The sequence below is a fragment of the Sinocyclocheilus anshuiensis genome, unplaced genomic scaffold (assembly GCF_001515605.1).
Source record: "Sinocyclocheilus anshuiensis isolate Anshui unplaced genomic scaffold, SAMN03320099.WGS_v1.1 scaffold964, whole genome shotgun sequence".
Lineage (NCBI taxonomy): Eukaryota > Metazoa > Chordata > Actinopteri > Cypriniformes > Cyprinidae > Sinocyclocheilus > Sinocyclocheilus anshuiensis.
Window position 1 is genome coordinate 345378 of NW_015552666.1, and position 24104 is coordinate 369481.

At 37.3% G+C, this 24104-nt stretch overlaps 1 protein-coding gene across 1 annotated transcript in view; it reads right to left on the bottom strand.

The window, feature by feature from the left end:
* Positions 1-2373: 2373 nt before the first annotated feature.
* LOC107667357 (sodium channel protein type 8 subunit alpha-like) overlaps positions 2374-24104 on the bottom strand; it is a 76133-nt gene continuing 54402 nt past the window's right edge. The window contains exons 13-27 of the mRNA XM_016458986.1: positions 23093-23225; positions 22672-22910; positions 20549-20722; positions 20000-20356; positions 19278-19754; positions 14859-14976; positions 14458-14612; positions 12939-13112; positions 10534-10656; positions 7823-8107; positions 7604-7657; positions 7390-7527; positions 7025-7129; positions 6152-6422; positions 2374-6026 (exon numbers count right to left, since the gene is read on the bottom strand). Coding sequence (XP_016314472.1) covers positions 4870-6026; positions 6152-6422; positions 7025-7129; positions 7390-7527; positions 7604-7657; positions 7823-8107; positions 10534-10656; positions 12939-13112; positions 14458-14612; positions 14859-14976; positions 19278-19754; positions 20000-20356; positions 20549-20722; positions 22672-22910; positions 23093-23225 — 3960 coding nt within the window. The 3' untranslated portion in view covers positions 2374-4869. The remainder of the gene's footprint in view (positions 6027-6151; positions 6423-7024; positions 7130-7389; positions 7528-7603; positions 7658-7822; positions 8108-10533; positions 10657-12938; positions 13113-14457; positions 14613-14858; positions 14977-19277; positions 19755-19999; positions 20357-20548; positions 20723-22671; positions 22911-23092; positions 23226-24104) is intronic.

Below are 24104 nucleotides of genomic sequence, written 5' to 3' on the forward strand. Positions count from 1 at the left end.
GATGGATGTTTGCTTCAAGTGATAGGCCAGGTAAGTGAAATTATATTATCTTGCTGTATGTGTGTCGTTTTCTTTACGCTTGACTTCTTTACTGACTAAAAGCAACCAAAAGCCATTTTAAAGTGGTTAAGTAAATAATAATAATAATCGGCAGGGATCCCAGACCAATACAATTAGTGTGCCTCCTCTATTTTAAAACCCACGAGCCGCCACTGGTTGCAACAAAGTGGTTGCCAAGCAACACACAACGTAAACAAAAGGTGTATGTTTGTTGAGTAATTTACAACAGCTTTGAACGCAGCTCAACCAATCAGAATCAAGGACCGGAACTACATAAAAAACAGCATATCCCACAGTTTAGAAGGTTAACTATTTGTGTAAAAACGTTAGTAAACGCTCTTCCACCAAATTTTATATTGTACACTGTTCAACATTTTTTTGAATGAAAGAAGAAGAAAAAGAAAAAAAAAACACTCGTACATTGTTCAATATTTTTAGCAGAAGAAAGAAAAAAAACAAACACTCGAGCATAACTGGAAGGCTGCTTTATTGTTTGGAAAAGGTTTCGTGCTCAAATGAAGACAATCTTTCACTGATTCTCACTAAGTCAAGTGGTTGTGCAACACACCCTCTCCTCTCCAACATCAGTGGCAAGAGATAAGAACAACATTATGAACCAAAAACCACTTGAGTTATTGTCAGCAAATGAAGGAAATAGCATCTCAGTCATGCTACAAAAGAACAGACAGAAAACTGTATTTATAGAAAAATAAAAGAAGTGGCTGAAAATTAACATAAGCTGAGCACAGAAGGCAAACTGTTTCTCTTTCTACAGACTCAACCTTTAAGAGATTCATTGAGTGACCAACGCACTCTATTTCCCACCCCATGCTATTTGACAATCTCTGATGATTAAGTCAGGCTGATGCCAGTTAAGTTTTCTTTTTTTATTTTATTTTTTTCCCGCTTTTTGTAAAAAAAATGTGTATTTTGTCTTTTTTTTTTCGTTTATTTTTTTGCTTTTTAATAGATGTCACAGACATTCTTTAGTTCAGTTCTTTCTCCCAGTGCTCAATTGAAACAAGCTCCACTTGTTTAGGAGAATTTTATGCAACATCATCTACATTCTCGACAAACAACATTGGCAGCAAAAGGCACCTTAAACAAACATACAAAGACAAGAAAAGCATAATATAAAGCCTAACCAAACCTAAGACTGCAAATTGCATTGCTGTGTATCTAAGAGATGAAGAACAAGCTAAGCTTAAGTCAAGCTGCATCACACACATTTAAAGTGACCAAACCGTCACACGCGCTTCCAGAGGCGTAGATTACACGGGGGACGCGGGGGATGTGTTGGCTACGCCCCTGCGCGCTTCGTCCCCTCCCCCCTACCCCACACGCGCACACACACTCACACACACTCATTCTCTCAGACTCGGACTGAAAGATCATGGCATTTGGCGATTAGGCCGGAAGATGAAAACAGGGTTTATGGAGGAATTAAGAACATGTGGAGTCCAGTGCATATGTATGTAGTATGTGAGTTGGAGATGGTAGGACATATTCACACAGGGTGTAAATGAATTGCTGGTAGTGCATTCCCCTCCCAAAAAGCCATATCGAAAAGCCAGTACATCACTGTGCATTGAAAGCTAGACACGCGCACGCACACAGACAACACTCGCTCAAACCCAGACGTCTCAAACACGCACATAAGCGCACACTATGTGGGCCAGGTCAGAGTTTTGGTCGTTCACCGAACGTATTGCACGAAAGAAAGAAGAACGTGAGCAAGTGACAGCCAGTAGTGCTTCACCTCCACTCCAAGCAGAGGTCAACACAGAGGAGGACAGTGCTCTCATATCATATATACATACATATGTATATGTGTGCATATATATACACATATGTACATATACATGTATACATAGATACATATGTTGTATAGCTCTCTATATATATGCCTTGATTTATGTATAGATTTATATATACTTTTTGCATTTAACATATATTGGATTCCTCTCTTTAATGTGAAAAGTGTTAAAAAAATCTACACCTTCTAACAAATGTCACAGTCTACCTAGTGAGACCAGGGCAATGAGTGAAGCCATTCTATTAAGGTTATAATTATTTTTCAATAATAGATTAATAGCAGTAGTTTTTTTCTGTATTTCTGTATTTACAAAAAACCTATGCATGCCGTTAAAATAAATGTATATATTACATTATTTATAGTCTCTTAAAAAGTCCATTCTTAACTTTTCAGCATTTTGTGCTGCTTACAACATAGCCTATACTGTACAATATATATTTTTTATTGATTTTTCATTCATTTTTGTTTTTAAATGAACATATGATGTTATTTGTTCTTTTTTTGTTGTTGTTTATACAGACGAGTCTGCATGGCTGCATAAATGAGAATGATTGAGCTTTGCTGAGCAGAGGTTTTTTTAATTTCGTTTTGTTTCAGGTCAACACCCTCGCATGCAGCAACTGGACCATTGTCACCAGATGAAGGGTAAGGGAAAACCACTGACATCACTAAAAGAAACTGAAAATGTAGTCGCTCTGATGTGTGGAGTTGCCCGGCTCACAATAAGCTGCTGTGGGACCAGTGCTGAATGGTTATTTGGCATTAGTGTAGTGGTGTACTGATGAGAAACAAGGCTGACCAGGGGTCGAATAACTGCACATTTAAAACCAAGGCCCTCCGTAGAACAGTGGTGAGAATGAACAATATTCTCAGTCTGGATTTCATTTCATCATCACCTACACAATTAACATTTTTATTACTGCCTGAAATCTCTGAAGCTCGGCTCTGTGTCAGATAGCCCTACTCTTCTCTCTACATGAGAGTTCAGTGTGGTGGGAGCGCTTCTGCTTTAGCTCCACCCCAGATTACAAACATTCTCTGGACCTAGTGAAGGCCCTTATTGATGACATCAGAGTCACATGATACATCTGTGTTGTATCCTGAGAATAATGGGGAAAGTCAACAAGCATCAGTCTGTCTGAAAGTGTTAAGGAGTAGAGGATCACTCCACTTCTGAGACATTCCAGAAACTTCCAGACACAAATTGCACACACCAAATAATCAGACAAACATCTTTGGCTTCTCCTTAAACAGCTGTGACTGCCCAACCATCCCGCTGTCTCGCTCAAGTCCTGTCCTGTCCTGTCCCCAGCTACAATCAAATCATTGCTGAAGATGTGATGGCTTCATTCACGGATAAAAACGTCCGGCTGATCCTTGAAGGACAAACCGGTACGAGACTAGGCGTAGACACACTGCAAAACTCTTTAACGAAATATAGCATGTAAAAATCAAATGAAAAATATTATAATTCTTTTCTTTTTTTTTAAATAAAAAAACTGCCACTTTCTCAGAAACGGTTATAGCTCATCTCATCTAACCCCTGATGAGGATTAAAAATGCCAACCAACTTGCTACTCCCCTAATAATGCCCAAACCATTGCCCCACCTCCCTGGACCCACCTACCATATGTGCTGTAGGTGAGGTAAGCGATATTGCTGCATACAAATAAAATACGAAGCTTTAGGAATTACAGTGTTGTTTTGTATCATTTTCCTCCCGTCTCCATACACACACACATTGACATTTAGTTTTCCCATTCATTATCTCCTGAGCAGCAAAAAATGGGATGTCCCTTGTATCCTTCCTCTCCAATAATGTGCCACAATGCTAGTATTTGTTTCAATGTACGTAAGCCACTGATTAGTCACAGGCATTTTGCACCATCTGAAGCCAATCCCAAATTTTGTCTATTTCATAATGTTAAGTAGAGGAGAAGATGCAATTCAGCATCTTAGGCCCAAATTCGGTTTCTGGTCATAAATTTAGCCAGTGGACAGCCTAAAACATTGTCAAGCCACTGTGGTGGTCTGTATTAGTGTTTTGTGGACTATGATTACTCATGCAAAATTTCTGATCAAAACATGCCATCATGCAAGTCATTTCTATGCATTGAACAAGCACAATAATTTATTATTCATTTGGAGATGTGTATTGGGGGCCCCTGGTTATTGCCCCCTGTCCTATCGGTGTGAAAGCCCATGTAGAAAAAGCCTTTTGATGCAGGTATAACAAAGTTATCATGACACAGTTACTGAGGGTGACATGGGCAAATTGTTAAATTCATATTTTTCCTCATGTTTCTCCTATTTTTGCCGCTCAAATAATGTAAAGATCATGTAAAATATATTCGACAGTAACAAACGCAAAGAGACCGTTGGAATCAGCCAGACTCTTCGATTTGTTTCCCACTCATGTCTATCCTGCTCACTCTCACAGCAACGTTGAGTTCTTACACATATATGAAATGAAACGATGCAGACTCTTTCACCATCCGCTGCTGATCCATTCATGAATAGCAGTGTTTGTTTTCTGCATGGAAAGTTCACCGGCGCAGTTCAGAAGCATGGGATTGGATCCTAGTTCTCCCTTGGATTATCACATTCCTGCTCGGTGAAGAGTTCCATACTGAAGCGCAATATAGCCCTCTAAAATACACTTCATCAAGTATCTGTCTTTTTAAACTCGTATTTGATTCTGTTTAAATCGAGTCTTGATGCAACAGCGTCACACAGGAAGCTGATTATGTTTGGTTTAACTTGTAAGTGTCTTCAAGCTTTGAGGAACCCCAACACCTTTCTTCGCCTCAATACACCAGTGACATTTGTAAACAATTTTTTGTCGTGTTACTTCAGCTTTGTTTTTCCTCTTAAATGAAATTAATCTGTACATCTGTATAGTTTGATTCAGGGTTTCCATTCGCTTGAAATGAGTTTTTGTTATAATATCATCATGATCATTATCACTGTCCATGAGTTTTACCGCAGCAGTCTTAACACTTGGATTCCCTGACGTCTTTTTGGTTTCGGCCTTTCTCTTTGCGGCCCTTGCCTTCATTGTTGTCGTCCTGTTTCTCCTTCTCAGGCTTGGTTACACTGTCATAGGACGGCAGGGATGCAGTGGAAGGTGTGTCCTCTTTCTTCTCCTGATTGGTCCCTCCGTTCTCCAGTTTGTTGTTGGCAGGCCTGCGTTTGCAGATGAAACCTCTGCGTACCAGGTGGGATCGGTACGCCCTCTGGATGACGACAGCTGACACCTCCTCCTGTTTACGGCGCAGCGTGGTAGTGATGGGCTCGTATGACACTTTGGAAGGATTCGCCGCTACAAAGCGCTCCTCCATTTGCTGTCTCATCATGTCCAGGTCGCCGCTGTCACCCAGCACACGCTTGGTAAAGGCGAACAGAATATCCAAGCAGTGAATGCGGTCGCCACTCACCATGGGCATGTCCATGGCGATCAGCTCGATGATGTTTGGCTTTGGCACACGGAGAGGATGTTCTAATGTATCTGCAAAGTCTGGCAGCTTGGCAAAGGTGATGAACTGCGAAGCGTCTGGGTCGAACTTCTCCCAGATTTCATAGAAGGACTCAAAGTCGTCTTCGCACAGTGGATCAGCACTCTCCTCAGTGGCAACACTGAAGTTCTCCAAGATGATAGCGATGTACATGTTCACCACAATTAGGAAGGACACAATAATGTACATTACAAAGAAGAAGATTCCTACTGAGGGATTGCCACAATTGCCCTTAACTGTGGTTCCTGGATTCTCCTTCTCGGGATTGCAGTCAGGCGGATAGTTCAAGATAGGAGCCAAGAGGCCATCCCACCCAGCTGATGTGGTAATCATGAATAGACAGATCATGCTGTTGCCAAAAGTTTCAAAGTTATACATGTCATCAATTCCTAATTCTCGTTTCACATAGGCAAAGTTAGACATGCCAAAGATGGAGAAGATGAACATGACTAGGAAAAGCAACAGGCCGATGTTGAACAGCGCAGGAAGTGACATCATCAAAGCGAACAGCAATGTCCGAATGCCCTTGGCTCCTTTGATTAGACGCAGAATACGACCAATTCGAGCCAGACGGATTACCCTGAACAAAGTTGGTGACACAAAGTACTTCTCAATTAGGTCTGCCAGGAACATACCTGAAAAACAAAGCAAACATTTTTTTTTACAAATCTGTTCAAAGCTCATAAAATGTGAAAGGTGTCAAGAAAAACAGAAAAATAACCAGTCTATTTATGAAATCACATTTGGACACAACACTCACCCACAATGGACAGAATGACGACAACGCAGTCAAAGACGTTCCAACCATTGGTGAAATAGTAGTGGCGCAGAGCAAAGAGTTTCAGGACGAACTCGCCAGTGAAGGCCACAATGAATATGAAGTTTACCCAGTACAAAATGTTCTCTGTCTCTTCTGACTGATCATCTGTTTCCACCATCATGGTAACCATGTTAAGACAGATGAGGATCATGATGGAAATGTCAAAGGCCTGCTCAGTGACAAAGTCAAATACCATGCCCTGGATTTTGTTCTGTAAGAAAAGGAAAAGAAGACGAAATACAGAAGAGATTAGAGGACTAGAAGTATTACTTAAATTGAATATAAAGAAATCAGTTAGCAATTTGTTCTAATATATGAAAAGTAAATAAATAAGACAAAAATTGGAAAAATATTAGAAATTTACAAATAAATAGACATATTTAAAACTAGAACAATTTCAATTCATTTAAAAAAATGTAGTAAAATGTAGCAATAAAATAATGAATGAATAAAACACTTCTGAAATTGACAAACATTTTAAACCTTTTTAATTTGTTTAAAAATGTAGTTAAATGTAACAATAATAAATTCAAATGCTTTTGATATAGACAAATGAAACATTTAAAACTGTTTAATTTATATTTAAAATATAGTTAAATGTAACAATAAGAAACATTTTAAATGCAACTTTTTGCATTTCAATTTAATTTGCAATTGCATTTTATGCCATATGCTTCTTTTATCCACTTGCCATTCTAGATTAAAAAGAATACACATGCTTGAATATGCCATTATTGGTCTATCATATGCACCAATCATTGATGGCCAGATATGTGTAGCAACCCAGATCTAAATGCTTATTTCTCTGCTTACCAGAGGTCTAGGGATGGGTTTCTGGGGTTTCTTAGAGCCCAGTTTCTTCATAGCATTGTAGTACTTTTTCTGTTCTTCAGTCATGAAGATATCCTGACCTCCAAAGTATAGGGACAAAAAAAAGACTGGTTACAACCTGACAACCCCATGTGCTCAAATGGGGCCCATACAAACCCACAGCATTGCACACAAAGGCTGTAATTAAGGAGATTTCCCCATTAAGCACAAAATTGAAAGCATGTCTTGCAAAAATACGGACAGAATAGAAGATAACATAAAAATGCAGTAAGAAAGCGTGAAAGTGCAAAGGACAGAGAAGAAATTTAGTCAGCACTGTAGAGGTGAAAAAAAGAGAGAACACTTATCTTTTTCTTCTGTTGGTTAAAGTTGTCAATAATGACACCAATGAAGAGATTCAGAGTGAAGAAGGACCCAAAGATTATGAAGATGACAAAATATATATACATGTAGATGTTGTCCTCATAGATGGGCTGGTCCTCAACCTGAAAGCAGCAATAAGCAAAAAGTGACTCACTTGAATAAAGAGCCAACAGTGTCAAACTATAAAAGCATCCGCACCCTTCTGGAATCCACAGCAGCATACATGATGTCCATCCAGCCTTTGAATGTGGCCTAGGTCATATGGAGAAAGAACCCAAACTCAAATCTATGCACAGTAACATAGGTACTATGTGTTTATCCTCTTAAGAGTTCATTTATTAAGAAACTTGTGTTTACTGAGCAAGGTCATGGTGGGTATTTAAACAACTGATACACAAAAGATGTGAGATGACTTACCACTTGTAACAGTGCCAGGTAACCTGCGCCCACATTATCGAAGTTGATCTTCACATTCTTCCAGCGAACCTCTGTGTAGTTCGCACTGATGAGTGCAAAGCATTCTGTCCTGTTGTTGACATCGTCACTCTTAAAATATTCTTCTGATGTCTCGTTGAAGCAGTAATAGTACTTCCCAGCAAACAGGTTGACACCCATAATACTGAAGATCAGCCAGAAGATCAAACACACCAACAGCACATTCATAATGGAGGGAATGGCACCCACCAAAGCATTCACGACAACCTATAGGACAAAAAAAAAAAAATTGGGGGGAAGTGGGCAAAACAGGGATGGATTTCAGTAGAGTGTTTGAGAGAGAAATAAAAAAAATAAACAGAGAGATAGAGAAAGTGGGTGTTAGAGTAAAATTGAGCTATTCTGATGTTCATGTGTTAAATATGTAATGTGCATATCTTCAAGCTCTTTTGAAAGCGATCCAATTTTCCACCTCTACACATTTTGTCATGAACAAAAAGGTAAATTAATCTCTTTGAGAACAACATCTAGGAGTTTTTTGTTGATAAATGTTTCATAACAAATCAATTGTAGTAATATCTGGCCATTTGTTGATCAATATTATCTATGCATCTACTATACATGCAAATATAGTAGCACTAATATGTATTGTCAAAAGAAAACTGAAGAGGTAGAGGTTTAAGATTTACTCTACAATTACCATGCCAACACCTTAATAATTAATTATTCGAAAGTTAAATTGTAATTTTTCGTGCAAGAGCATGGAGACAAATACACAAACAGAAATTAAGTTAAAAAAAAAAAAAAAAAAAGTGTACATTAAAGTGGCAAAGGTTATACAGATAAAATGCAAGAAAACTCTTTATTCTGATTAAATGTTTTATTTAAATTGAAATTTTAGCAGTTTTTATCACATCAAGGTTTAAATATACAGGATAGCCATAGTGGTTTCTCTCTGTCTGCGAGCTGCATGCTGGATTTCACATGCTCTGCTTCTATCTGCTTCACATTACTTACTTGCTACCTTATTTGCAAGCCAGCATTGTTCCCCATTCGATGATTGGATAAAAGTTTTATTATAAAATGCTATATAATCTAAAGAATCCAGAATTGTATTAAATATGATGAGTCTGAGTTTTTAAAAATAAGAATGGGTAGCAATTTCATGCTTGACAACGGTGTCTCAAGTAATAAGAAACAAACAGAAGCAAAACAACGTCAGTATCCACAGGACACGTGGAATTCAATTTGTATACCATTGCCACTTTTAATTTATTATTACTCATACATAAATACATAACCGCCAAACAATTTTTTTTCTCTTGCCATACCATTATACCACTTAGTGTCATGAAAGAACCCAGATATTAAGAGAAAAATACCTGCCACATTTGTGGTAAAAATGTAAAGGTAGACATTGTAGACGAAGTCTCCCACCCTCCCAATCACCTCTCACTCATGGTACACACAAAAGCTGTGATGTCAGCACATATCACTTCATGATATGCAATGGCAAAGAGATAAAACAAGATTATGAACAACTGAGTGGATACAAAGAACAGTAATGCAGCACTTTAGTGAAGAAAAAAAAAACAGATTAGACTATAATAAACTAGTTTTAAAGCGGATAAAAAGTTATATTCAAGTTCTAGTGATCAAATAATTATTTAGCAAATGTTATGCTGTCTTCTGATGTTGCTTTTCATTGACATTACCTAACAGTCTTTAACGTTTGGCTTAAAGGACTGAAAATTATGTATTTTTGACATAAATCACATTTTATTTATTCTGAGTGATCGATCTTGAATATGCCATTATTGGCCTATGATTGATGCATAAAAATTCATTACGATTTTTAACCATGTTGTCTCTTTTACAGCTCAAGTTATCTAGTGATTATTATATTTAATCCTAACATATGGCCATCAAAACCTAAACCAGAATATATTATAATTACACACCTTGAGAAAAATGATCAGACAAACTGAAGAGGTAGGCCGTGGCTTTTTTACACAGTGTTCTGTAATGACTGGAGTAAGGATGCAGGAATTGGTGGATAAGTATTAGGTTGCAGAAAAGAGCAGGGTGAGGACAGAGCATGGGAACTAGGGGTTCAGTCTGGAGGACAACTTTAGAAAAAAAAGTCTTTAGAAGGTATTTTGAGAGAAACAGTGAACCTTTAAGGCATTTAGATGCTATAAACATCACAAAAAGGCCTTCAACTAATGTTGTTGCATGAATGGTAGTGATCTTGTTCCAAATAAAAAACGAAGAAAAGAAATGAATGGTTGTGATGAGGCAGCTTCACATAATATGCCCTCCCGTCTTTATTCTAAAAACCATAAGTTTCCCCGAAAGTTGCTATAAGATTATTTGCGATGTCAGTTGAATGCAAAATGAATTTCATTATACTTCTATACATCTAATAAATCAATAAAAGGAAGCTAAATCTTCATATTTCAGCTGCATCATGACGCAATGTTGAAAAGGTTTTCCATGTGGATAGTTTTAAAATACATGCACTTGAAGGATAGGTTTAGCCAAAACAATGTCATTTGGATTTCCAGAATCCTGATAGGTTTGCTTATTCCTCTGTATAGCTGTGGGTTTGCTTTCTGCACAATGGTGGTTTTCGGCATGCAGTCGTGTTCTCACAGAGTGACTGGCATGCATAGGGCAGCCCTGGATCTTACCCTCATGCCCTCAAACCGGGACAAAGCTCTCAGGGGCCTGAGAGCCCTCAAAGTCCTCAGGGACTTTATTGGGCCCAAGTCTGAGTAGCCCAGCGCATTAGCTATAAGGCTGACTATTGACACCTATACAAAGAGAGAAAGAGGAGCAGGGCATCAATCCTAGCAGCAGCCATGCCCCCCCCTCCAATTTATACATCTAAAAAGATTAACCATATCAACGATCTTACTAACTAATTAATTAGTGATCCTACAACAAAGTGTAGGGAATGTTTCAAAAATGTATTTCTCAAAAATAAGTAAAAACAAATAATTCTCTGGTAGTGAAATTTGACCTGTACATACTCCAGGCATTCAGGCAATCAGTGCAGTTTGCTCAGCAAATAAGCCTGGTGTATACGTATACAATTGGTGTGTATATAATGGGGCCCAAGTCTGAGTAGCCCAGCGCATTAGCTATAAGGCTGACTATTGACACCTATACAAAGAGAGAAAGAGGAAGGGAGGAAGAGAGAAAGAGATGGGCCAAAGTGTTAGAGTCAAGGAGGACGTCAAGGAGAAAGAGAGAGGACCCTACGTTGACACTGAGCTGGAGAGGCAGTAAACAGATATATACATACATATATAAGAGTTTGCTCATGTATGTATGTATGCATATATGTGTAGTCAACAACAGAGAGAGAGAGAGAGAGAGGAGAGAGATTCAGGTTAAACATGGGGTTAACCAGTCATAGGTACTGTATGTTGGGCGACCCAAATGTTTGCACTTTTGATCTTAGTATGCGATTAGTTTTTAGTATCACAGGCAGACGAAGCTTGGAAAGCAGCTTACAGCAAACCTGGAAGGAAACTTTTGGTTGAGAAATACAAAAAAAACAGAGGTGAAGGGACACATTTAGAGAAGAGGTGTGAACAAACTTACAAGCACATTCACTGTACTTTGTACACACAAGATACGCACAATACGTACAAACACCAACCGCGTACGGTACACACGAGACCATTCGAGAGTCATTAGGATAACAGGTCGGTTTGGGAGAGTAAGGAGGCAGAGAGAGAGAGGAACTCCTGTAAAAGAACAAGAGCATCCTAGCAGAGACCTTACCCTGGCCCCTCAATTCCCGGCCCTCTTATGCCCCCTCAGGCCCTCTGTGTCCATCAGCACTATAGAGAGACAAGGTTACAGTGCCTGTCAGGGACAATAACTAGCAATCGGAAACACTTTCGTTTAGGACTTATATCCACATAGACATGTAGTCAAACACACAATCGGCCCTGCCAAGTGGCTGCAAACCAAAATAGGCTATGTATATAAATGTGGGCAGTCATTTAGACGTGTTAATGGTTTTGATGTCAATACCATGTCAACCATTTCCAAATGGCCCATTTTTGCAAGGTAATTTACAAGTATGTCTATGTAGATATTTAATTTTTAAAAAAGCAAGGAAAATTTCCCATAAAAACACTTTCAAAGTGAAAAAGCAATGTTTTGTAAGCATTAGTAATACTCTACAAATATAGAAATGAATTAAAAAGTATTTAATAATGAATTTTAATTAATAATTGCAATTACTTTAATTTAAAAAATGCTAAAATAATTTGAAACCTATATATGGGAACTTTGGATGATTTGCTGGATTTTAAACCTGGATATCACACTAAATTTAGTCACTTGAATCTTTAGATATGGAAAAGTAACATGAATGAGTCATATCAAATGTTGATATTTTTCTATGTGGTTTCAACTAAATTAATTATCTATGACAGATATAAAATGATACAATTAAAATGTAAAATTTCAATATTCTTACATTTACATATGTCATGATTGCAAATAGACAAATTCAGGCTCAATCTGTTCATACACCTAAGATTCACATCAAGTAGTTTTTTGCTGATTCTAATGTTTATACTATGAAAAGGGGAAAATACACTGAAATACATCATATATCTAAAAATAAAACAAGATAACAATGTCACTAGTAACAATGTTTCTGTACATTTCTGAAAAACAATTTGGGGGAAAACATTTTTTCCATAACATCAGTACATATAACAAGAATAAATAAATATTATTAGTATACATATTTTGGAAACATGACAAATAAACACTAAACTGAGTGCGCCTCAGCACCCGAGCACTCTACCGGTGAAGATCAAATCTAATTTTAAGATCAGTCTGAAGACAATGACCACTGACCTCAGAGCAGACCACAAGGACCAAAAGGAGTAGAATAGAAAAACATGTTTGTTTGTATTGAGAATAATACAATTAATAGCCAAACGGACTGACAGTGCACCATGAAATACTCAAAACTACTGCATATATCTGCAGAATAATCCATCTGATGTGAGGCAGTGCAAGGGATAACAGCTGTGATTTATGGATATTACTGTAAGTTACTTACATCCACAATGAAGAAGTCCAGCCAGCACCATGCATTGGTGAAGTATTTGACAAAGCCATAGGCCACCCATTTCAGCAACATTTCCAGGATGAAGATGTATGTGAAGACTCTGTCTGCATATTCTAGAATGATCTGGATGGTTTTCCTCTGTTCGATGTATACATCCTCAAATGCCTTAGAAACAAAACAGAGAAAGACGATTTTTACATTTAATTAGCACAATGTTCAATTCTTCTTTCTATTTTTGTAATAGTAATTCACATGAAAACATTTAAAATTTACATTGCTACAAAAGTCAATTATGGTAACTAAATCTTGATGCATGTTTGTCAAAATTATTTTCAGTTAGTTTGTTTAATTGAAGATTTATCAACTGCATCTTTCCCACAATCAAATTCAGTCCCTGACATCACCAAAGGGTGGCACTGCAACCCCACTTACATTAGCTTACACTTTCACTTTAGTGGGAGTTTGGGCACGATCCCTAACAGTAGCTGTCAGAGAGGCAGCAGAATTGTCTGCATTTGGGGCCATTTCTACAGCACTTGGCTACGGTCCCTAACAGCAGACATGAGATACTGCAGCCCCAAGACAGACTGCTGAGATGCAGGAGCCGGTACAGTGCAATATAGTGATGGCCATTAGCTACTTACATAAATCATATACCACACAGCATGCTATGCCTCCTCAATCACATTAAAAATCTACCTGCACTAGCATTATATCGCATTAGTTTTGCACATATACATTGTGAAAGGTTGAGATATCTACACTGTGCCCATGTATCTTCCAATCCTATTTCAGAATCTTTATCTCAGTCTTTAATTCTTTCAGCTTCTGCAAAATCTTTATCACTGATGTTCAAAAATCAATGGACATTTTTGAGGTCTCCACTTTTGGTCTAATTTATAGCGAATTAAATAACTAATTTATCTTTAACATGCATAAAGGTTATTTGCATCACTTTCAACAACCTGGGTGTAAAAGAAGCCCTGGAACTCTTTAACAATGGTAAATGATAAAAAGAAGCTTAACCTTCAAAATATGTTTACCTCAGAAGGTCAAACTAAATATTGCATGAATTGTTACCTTGTTGTTGTTGTAACCCCAATGTAAAGTCCTCTAAATGCATGTTAAACCTTTATTTGTCTGATTTTGTCATTTTCTAGAAATATGCATTTAATAAATAACAAATAACAACATGAACATTTAAAAATAACAACATTTAATAAATATTTAGCCTAAATTAAGCAGCCACTAAGTAGGGGATAGCAAGTTTGTTATCAATGTTGGTTTCTGGTTATCAATAAATATTGCCAATAAATTTAATTTATTTATTTATGAACAACATGGAATATGTGCTTCAAATTCTTTACAAAAATGAAGGGAACACCAATGTACTGCATCCATGGAATGTGGTTTACATCCTAGCACTTTTGAGAGAACAGCAGCAAATAATATCAGTTTCTACTTTTTTCTTTGGAAACTGTATAGCGTGTGTGCATGTGTGTGACCTCACCAGAGCTCCAGAGCTGAGCAGAATCATAAAAATGATGAGTGTCTCAAACCAGTTGTGTTCAACAATAAGGTAGCAAGTTTTCCTCAGAAACCACCAGTGCTTTCCCCAGCCCTCGGTAATAGGCACGTCACAGCATTTGTACCGTGCCACACAGGCTGAAAAACATATTACACATATACTGAATACACATTACAGCAAATTGATGCTCACAATGTATGCTTTATTATCTAAAGCTAAAACAAATTTACTGCTTTACTAGTGAACCTTAAATGTGCAGTACAGTATATACAGTATATTTTGTACAATTAATTATATATCTCAGCAAATATTTATACATTTGATTTATTTGATTTATTAATTGTAATTAATTCAAACAATTGACAGATGCATGCATTGCTCACCATCAGTCCAGCAGGCCTCTGGGTCTAAGTACTCCTCCACGACCTCCACTACAGCCAGTTCTTCCTCATCAGGCTTTATGTCGATAGTACTTCCTTCTGAAGAGCTGGTGTCATCCAGCTAGAGGAAAACAAAAACACAAAGATGTATCAATATACATTTGGTTTATTTTGATTAATTCTTCCACTTTTATTTTATCAATTTATTTCAACAAGAGCTTTCCAAAAAAATACAGATAATCACAAACAAGGTCAACACAAGGTGATCCTGACTCCAACTCTCCAATCACTGCTTTCTGCTATTGTGTTAGTCCACATAAATCCCTGAATGCAAGATACAATATAATATACCTGAACATGAGTAACAGTGTCAAAAAATGTAACCTACTAGTAAGTTATAAACCGAGGCCAGATGTGTCCTAGCACTGACCTTCATTGTTCTTCTGGATGGCTAGCTTAATTAGCATTCACTCTACCCAAGACATAATTAACCTTGACTCAACACTATCTGAATTAACAAGGTTGAAAACTATCATCTAGGGCCTACATATGCAAATCAGACAGTGATGAATGACTTTCTGCTGTATTTTATACAAATCAGGTTTGCAATTTACTTTTTGTTACATATTATGGTACAGCACATCTGTATTTATGTCTAAACAACAACTGAAACATGAGACAAAAGGGGCAACATATATTTGTTACCACCATAATCTAATACAATATAATAATAATAATAATAATAATAATAATAATAATGATATTTCTGATTATTATTTGAAAATAAACAATAATCCGGAAAATAATTCACACCTGACTATAGGTCGCATTGGGTCAAAAAAACAAAACAAACCAAAAAAACAGATATGTCACATTTTGTTATTACACTCCAGAATTCCTGGTTAAAAAAAAATTGTAGTGGCATTCATTATAAACAATATTAATTAAAAACGCCAAACCTAAACATTTTTTATAATAATTTTATGTGAAACTGAAACTACCAGCATGTGGTAAATGTGATACATAAATAAATGTTATTATTGATTTTATTATTATACACATTTTTATACTAATATAATAAAATAATCATACAGAGACTGGAACATACATCCCATTATTTCTGATTATTAATTTATTACAAGTTGTCGTATTAAATGTTAGCATGTCTACATATGCTATTATGATATGATATGATATGATATATGATATATATGACATTTTTACTTGGAAGCAACTTAAATGTGACGTATAAAGCCTTGTGCAGAGTCATCAAACTCTCTCTTACTGCAATCCCCTACCATAATTTAAAAAGAATGCGCACACACACACAGGCACGTGATTATACCCATACGAACACAAAAAACATATTCCTCAGCCTACTGGAAAAGCCTGACCCTGATCACAGCAGGTCAGGATGACACAGCAGTTTTATAAAACCCGAATCGTTAATACACACACACACCAGCAGTCTAAAGCATTAAAAGCATCAAACAACCCTCACACACCACCACTGCAGTCCTCCCTGACCCAGCCTGGCCAATCAAAAATAAAGGGCCAACCAGCACTGCTCCGATTGGCTAACAAGAATGATCTACTGTGATGCCACTGGCTAGATGTTCAGCACGTGTAGTTCAGCCGTACTGGATCTGTTACGTCAAGGTTTCCCAGTCTTTGCACAGAGACCAGGACAATGACAGGAGAGTCAGTATAAATGTATGTGTGTGCTAATATCAATGATAACTATTATAAAAGTGCATTATTTTTCTTACTCAGTTCTCAATATTACTCAATTCATGTGAATTCACGCTTGATCCTCACTTTAAGGGCCACAGGTAAACTGAAATTTTGAACTACAAATGTTTTTGGATAAGTGATCGCTGACATTGTTTTCTGGTTCATTCTTGTGCCTGGTAGCATGCTAAAACAGACATAAAACAGTATTAACTTTTAGTGGCTAGCTATGCTCTTTGTTGCTCTCGTTACCACAGATTTAATAACCTGATTATATTGAAACTTACACACAAATGCACGTGTCTGAACACACACGCAAAGGAAAAACATTACATCATCTGGTGGACTGCATCTATTCTTTGGCTGAGTGGCTCAGCACTCAGCAAGGCAATAAATCACAGGAACAGCACAACTCAACATTCTTATACTGCCTGCAAAGCCTTAATCCACCCATACTGCTGTAATCTGCAGCCTGTAATCAACTACTGACACTGACTTCATCTAGCCACGCTCTACAAACACATACCACCATAATCTGATCATACTCCCTAATTAAAGTTTTTCATAATTTGATTCATTAAAGTATTTGCATTTGAGCATAATGCATTTGTCAAAGTATCAAACACAAAATAAAAATGACTAGCTTGCTTCTCTAAGACTGTACAAGTCAATGCAGTCCTGATTATCTATATTTATTTGAGTCATGCTCTACTGACTCAACAAGCCTTCTTTTGGCATTTTATTAACGGAGAAGTCATCTTGAATCAAAAAGCCCTAATATGGCCTCAGGAAATATATAAAGAGATGCAACCGAATGTTACACAATCATTTTCCATGTGCCAGGAAAAGAAAGTCTATCTCTGCCAGAATACACAAGCCAACTCTTTCTGAAAGTGAAAGGATGCAAAAAGCAACATGGGCTCAAAATGATGATCCTTGTGAATTCTGTACAGTAAGCAGCAGTAAGCCATTTTCAATTCCTCAAAGAATACTGTATGGGCTATATACAATTTTCCTCTGGTTTACTTTAGCTTATATACTATGTGTATGTATATATATATATATATATATTACATATTACTTTAGCTTTTACACACACACACACACATACACAAAATAACCTTTTTGAGATTGTAGAATAAATATTTTAAATCCAAAATGAGTTTCCTTCAACAGTAAATTAAAAACAACTAAGAATTGTATCTCTTTTCATCAGCCTAAAATACAAAGGAAAGTCAAAAGGTGCCTTTACACTGTGCTGCCTCCAAATTTTCTATAAAGATCCAATGCCGCATTAAAGCAATAATATGGAAACTCTGATGCTGCTTTGGATTTATACAGTATATACGAAACAGCACATCAAAGCTGCCTTAAATTTTGTATTGCCACAACAACAACATACACCAAGACAGTCCACTCGTATTACTATGAATGGGAGAAATTTCAAAGCGCAATAAGCCCCACCTTCTAAATAAAAGGGCCAATCGCCAGTTGGCAAAGTCATTGTGCCACTGCAGCTGGTGTTAGAACTTAGAAGCTCCAGTTCCCAAAGAAACATGTAGTGTCCTGAGACTCACGCTTAGGACTGCACATGCGCATTGGCTGGACCTTAAAAATATATGCTTTTTAATGTTATTAGAGCATCAGAAACAAGATTTATAGCACAGTTCAGGTCTGATTTTAAATGTTATTTAAATGTGAATTTGGCAAGCAGTTTTTAAGATTTCAGCATTTCCCCATTCAAGTAGATAAGAGTTGGTCTTGCACCGTGGAAATAGCTACCTGGAAGCATTGCAAATATGGCCGACAAGTGAATTGACTTTCCTTAAAGGGGTCATTGGATGCCCATTTTCCACAAGTTGATATGATTATTTAGGGTCTTAATGAAAGGTCTGTAACATAGTTTGGTTAAAATTTCTCAATGGTAGTGTAAAAAACACATTTTTTACCCTGTGAAAAACAGCTCTTTTCAGAGCAAGCCGATTTGTAGCATTTTCCTTTAAATTCAAATGAGCTCTGCTGACCCCGCCCCTCTCTTCCGAGCTGCTCTCTGAGGGACTGTTTACTTTAGGCGCATTCATCGTGAAACTTGCTAATTAGCACATTATTAGGAAAGGCGATTTGCAAAGATTCATTAAAAAACCTTATACTCACTTCTTCTGTAGGTGAAGCTGGATCACGAATGATTTGCGCGAACATAGACGCATTTAGGTAGATCGGGGGCGCATTCCCTTCAGAAACAAACGTAATCCACTGCATCTTCAGCGGCTCAGATGTCAGGAGTAAATGACGACTGCTATGTTCATTATTACATCCAACAACAGAACACCTCAATCGCTTAGGAGACATTCTTGTCTACATCTGCTCCGGCGGTGAAACAATGGCGGACTGATGACAGCTCACTCAGGGCAGGTCTAAGGTAAGACGCCAGTCCAGTCTGTGCTGAAATGCTACTGTCAATCAAACTATCGTGAGAGGGGCCTGTTTTTGTGAGACAGGCATCTGAGATCGGCTCGATTTGAGAAAGGGGTAAAGATTTTAGTAGATTTAAAAAAAAAACACTGGGTGGATTTTTATCATTATATGGTGGTTGTGTACACACACTGCCAACACACATTTCAGTTCAAACAACTTGTAAAAGTGCATGTAGCATCCGATGACCCCTTTAAAAGGGACTTTAGTAATACTCACATCTTTGCTGTTTTCCACATCCGACTCACTGCTGAAGTCCTCTGTGTTGAGGTTCTCAAAGTCCGACTCTCCCACAGCGATGGGAACCCGTACAGTTAGGTTGGGGTTGTGTATAAAGGACATGGGCTCCTCATCAATCATGTACTTTCCTACGCTGCTTCCAATGCCGCTTGTGGTGCCATTACCATTCTTGGGGTAGTTCAGATCGCCATATTTGATGTCAACACCGGTGTGGTTACCTATGATGTTGAGTTTTTTGTCATACATGTCATCAAGAGGTTTGTCTTCGTCTTCCAAAGGTTTCTTCTTCAGAATGTGGGCCACCAGGAGACGTACGTGAAATTTGAACCAAGCGATACCCTTCTTAATGCGGATCACTGAAATCTGCAGGTTGTTCAGCTCACCGTCATCATCTGTGGCTGCCAGATTATCAGCACTGAAGGAGCTGAGCAGCAAGGCCAAGAATAGGTTCAGCACCTGATCAAGAGAAGATCACCGCTTTAGCTTTTACATATGATGAAGACTTGCAGTCCACAAGACCATAGGCTGTCCCATTTGTCATTTTTTGGTTCAAACATCCTTTTGAAGCACAAAATGACAGGTGGGATACCTTACAGCCTTGCAGGACATTTCTTACAGTGAGGAAGGAAATAGTGACAAAAAAAGTGGGAAGAACTGCAACATGGGAAAGTAACTGAGCAGAGAAGAACTCTAAAACTCACCACCAGGTTTCCAATGACCATCACCATCATGAATACGGTGAGACACATTGTTTGTCCAGCCACCTCCATACAGTCCCACATGGTTTCGATCCACTCTCCACACAGCACCCGGAACACAATAAGGAAGGAGTGAAAAAAGTCATTCATATGCCAGCGGGGCAGCTCGCAGCTCACGGCGATCTTACACACACAGTCTTTATAGCTCTTCCCAAACAGCTGCATGCCCACCACAGCAAAGATGAAGACGATGATGGCCAGCACCAGGGTCAGGTTTCCCAAAGCTCCCACAGAGTTACCAATGATCTTGATCAGCATGTTCAGAGTGGGCCATGATTTAGCCAGCTTAAACACCCTCAGCTGCATGAGAGAGAAGTTTGGGATTCACAAAGGTTCGGAATCAGAAAATAAGGGACATTTTACTCTACCGTTTAAAAGTTTAGTGTTGGTATAAGAAGGGAGAATGCATGAGTGATGCTCACATCTCTAATAAAATGTATTACTATCTATCGTATAAAAACGTGCATGGACATGTCTTCACTCATAACGCACCAATCTGAAGGATCTGAGCACAGACAGCCCCTCTACATCAGCCAGCCCCAGCTCCACCAAACTCAGGCTCACAATGAAGCCATCAAAGATATTCCAGCCCTCCTGGAAGTAGTAGTATGGATCCATGGCTATCAGCTTGGCAAACATCTCAGCTGTGAAGATACCTGTGAACACCTGAGATAAAAAGAAAACAAAGAAAAATGTCATTAAGATAACCTCAACAACAAACATTGATTGTGCCTGTTGCATGAATACTGTGAGATCACTAAATTGGAAACAAGAAGCAATGGATGGGTAGTGGAAGATAGAAGAAACTAGAACAATGGTAAAAGACTGGTTTAATGCAGGCTGCATTTTCATTGTAGGTCCATCACATACTGAGGAGTAGACATCAGTGCTGCACTGCCAGAGACATAACTTAAAATGGAAATGTGGCACAGTGTCCAGTATTACTGCTCATTATGGAAATGGGGAGATGGTTAGGACTGAAAAAGGAAACGACTGAATTTAGGGCTGTCAATTGATTAAAAAATGCAATTAAATTAATTACATGATATGCTAATCAATCAAACATATATATATATATATAAACATTTGCTGAGAAAAGTCTCAAATAATTATATTCGAAATCACACTGTCATGGCAAATAAAGGAGCCTTTTGGATATTATTTCTAAAAGGAATATTTGTGTTTTGTATCAACTTAGGAAAAAGTACATTTAGACCTTTCTACCATTAATACCACAGAAACAGAACATTAAAAATAAAATTGCAAAATATACCTCAAATTAAATAAAAACATTAAAAATAATGTGCCACTCGTTGTGCATAATTAATTACATTTGATCAGATTTTCTTTATGCAAGTAAACAGATGTTAGTATAAAGTCCAGAACCATAATTGGTGAAACAAAATTACAGAGATCCTAGCAGTTAGAAAGCCATTTCTTTTTTGCAATCAGTTCAGTTGTGCATTGGTAATTTTTATAAAAAAAGAACTAACTATAAAAGAAAATGAAAAAACACACACAGTCTTACCAGGTTTCCAACAGAAAGCACCTCCTCAAAGTGTGGTGTCATGGGATAATGCTCCATAGCCATGAAGACTGTGTTCAGCACAATACATATAGTGATAGCTAGGTCTACAAATGGATCCATCACTATGAGGTTCTCAAAGATATTCCAGCCCTCCTGGAAGTAGTAGTATGGATCCATGGCTATCAGCTTGGCAAACATCTCAGCTGTGAAGATACCTGTGAACACCTGAGATAAAAAGAAAACAAAGAAAAATGTCATTAAGATAACCTCAACAACAAACATTGATTGTGCCTGTTGCATGAATACTGTGAGATCACTAAATTGGAAACAAGAAGCAATGGATGGGTAGTGGAAGATAGAAGAAACTAGAACAATGGTAAAAGACTGGTTTAATGCAGGCTGCATTTTCATTGTAGGTCCATCACATACTGAGGAGTAGACATCAGTGCTGCACTGCCAGAGACATAACTTAAAATGGAAATGTGGCACAGTGTCCAGTATTACTGCTCATTATGGAAATGGGGAGATGGTTAGGACTGAAAAAGGAAACGACTGAATTTAGGGCTGTCAATTGATTAAAAAATGCAATTAAATTAATTACATGATATGCTAATCAATCAAACATATATATATATATATAAACATTTGCTGAGAAAAGTCTCAAATAATTATATTCGAAATCACACTGTCATGGCAAATAAAGGAGCCTTTTGGATATTATTTCTAAAAGGAATATTTGTGTTTTGTATCAACTTAGGAAAAAGTACATTTAGACCTTTCTACCATTAATACCACAGAAACAGAACATTAAAAATAAAATTGCAAAATATACCTCAAATTAAATAAAAACATTAAAAATAATGTGCCACTCGTTGTGCATAATTAATTACATTTGATCAGATTTTCTTTATGCAAGTAAACAGATGTTAGTATAAAGTCCAGAACCATAATTGGTGAAACAAAATTACAGAGATCCTAGCAGTTAGAAAGCCATTTCTTTTTTGCAATCAGTTCAGTTGTGCATTGGTAATTTTTATAAAAAAAGAACTAACTATAAAAGAAAATGAAAAAACACACACAGTCTTACCAGGTTTCCAACAGAAAGCACCTCCTCAAAGTGTGGTGTCATGGGATAATGCTCCATAGCCATGAAGACTGTGTTCAGCACAATACATATAGTGATAGCTAGGTCTACAAATGGATCCATCACTATGAGGTTCACTATCTCTTTTATCTTTATCCAAAGTGGAAAGCACTCCCATATTAAGAATGTGTTGGCAAATTTATACCAGCAGGGTGGACATTTTCTCTGAGAATCCTCCAGCTCTGTGATGACAAAAATAATAAGGAAAAGAGGAATATGTTGAGGCCTATATTATGAGTAAGAAAATATGTAATATGAATCTATATGGAACTATAAAATGATTTTATTATAACTGATTATATCTTACTACTGTTTTACTATGTTTTGGCAACATTAATACAGACAGGCAGATGTTACACAATACCTTCCACCAGCGTGTTGGTGACAACAGTCATTGCACTGTTGGCTCGCTCTTTCCGGCTAAAGGAAGTATTGAGCTGGTCCACTGACACCATAAGAGAACCTGAGTGTTTTCTCTTACCCTCCACCTCTGTGGTCTGTGGACAAGAGTGACATAAGGTGGAGAAAGACAAAAAAAACAATCAGAGATGGGATTTGTTTCAAGAAACATTTTAACCCATGCCAACACACATGCGCATGCTGACAAAAACACAAGCCCGAATTAACCTGCAACTCATACATAACTTTTATTGTTGCATTTAGACACAGCTGAATTCTCTGATACATTCCTATGTGGATTCTCTCTCTCTAAAATACACTGTAAAGTATTGTACCTAAACTCTTTTCAAACTGGCTTTACTCAAATACAATTTGATTTTTGCAAGACAATGGCATTTGGACCTACCATAACAAATTCTCTTACAGACACCCGACTGTAGCAATCTGAAGTCATAACATTCAGTTAAAATAAATGCAGATTTCCATCTTTGACTTCAACTCTTCTAAGCTTTTAAACACTAGATGAAGTATATATGAATATATATAAATTATATAAATAATTGAAGCCTTAGAGTAGTGGTTCTCAACCAGGAAGACCTCAAGATGACTAACATTATTTAAAATAAGACAAACAACAAACAAGATAATTCTTATTTTAATTGACCTGATCAACAACTGCTTTTTTTCCTTTCAAGAACCAGGTCTTGAAAAACCTCCATATATGAGGTAGTCTAATTATAAGTGTGATTTCTAGACCTGGAAAAGCAATGTAATTTAATAAAATCTTATAGCTCTATAGGCGTTTTATGAATATACATTTTTCTAGTTAGGCCAAGCTTTAACAATTTTATCAGGTAGAAACTGAGAGTAAAAATATTTTTAAAAATCCTTATCCTTAATCCATTAAATCACAGTTATTGTTTTCTCACCCTTGTGTAGTTCTAAACCTGTATGCTGTTATTGTTTTTGTTGTTGTT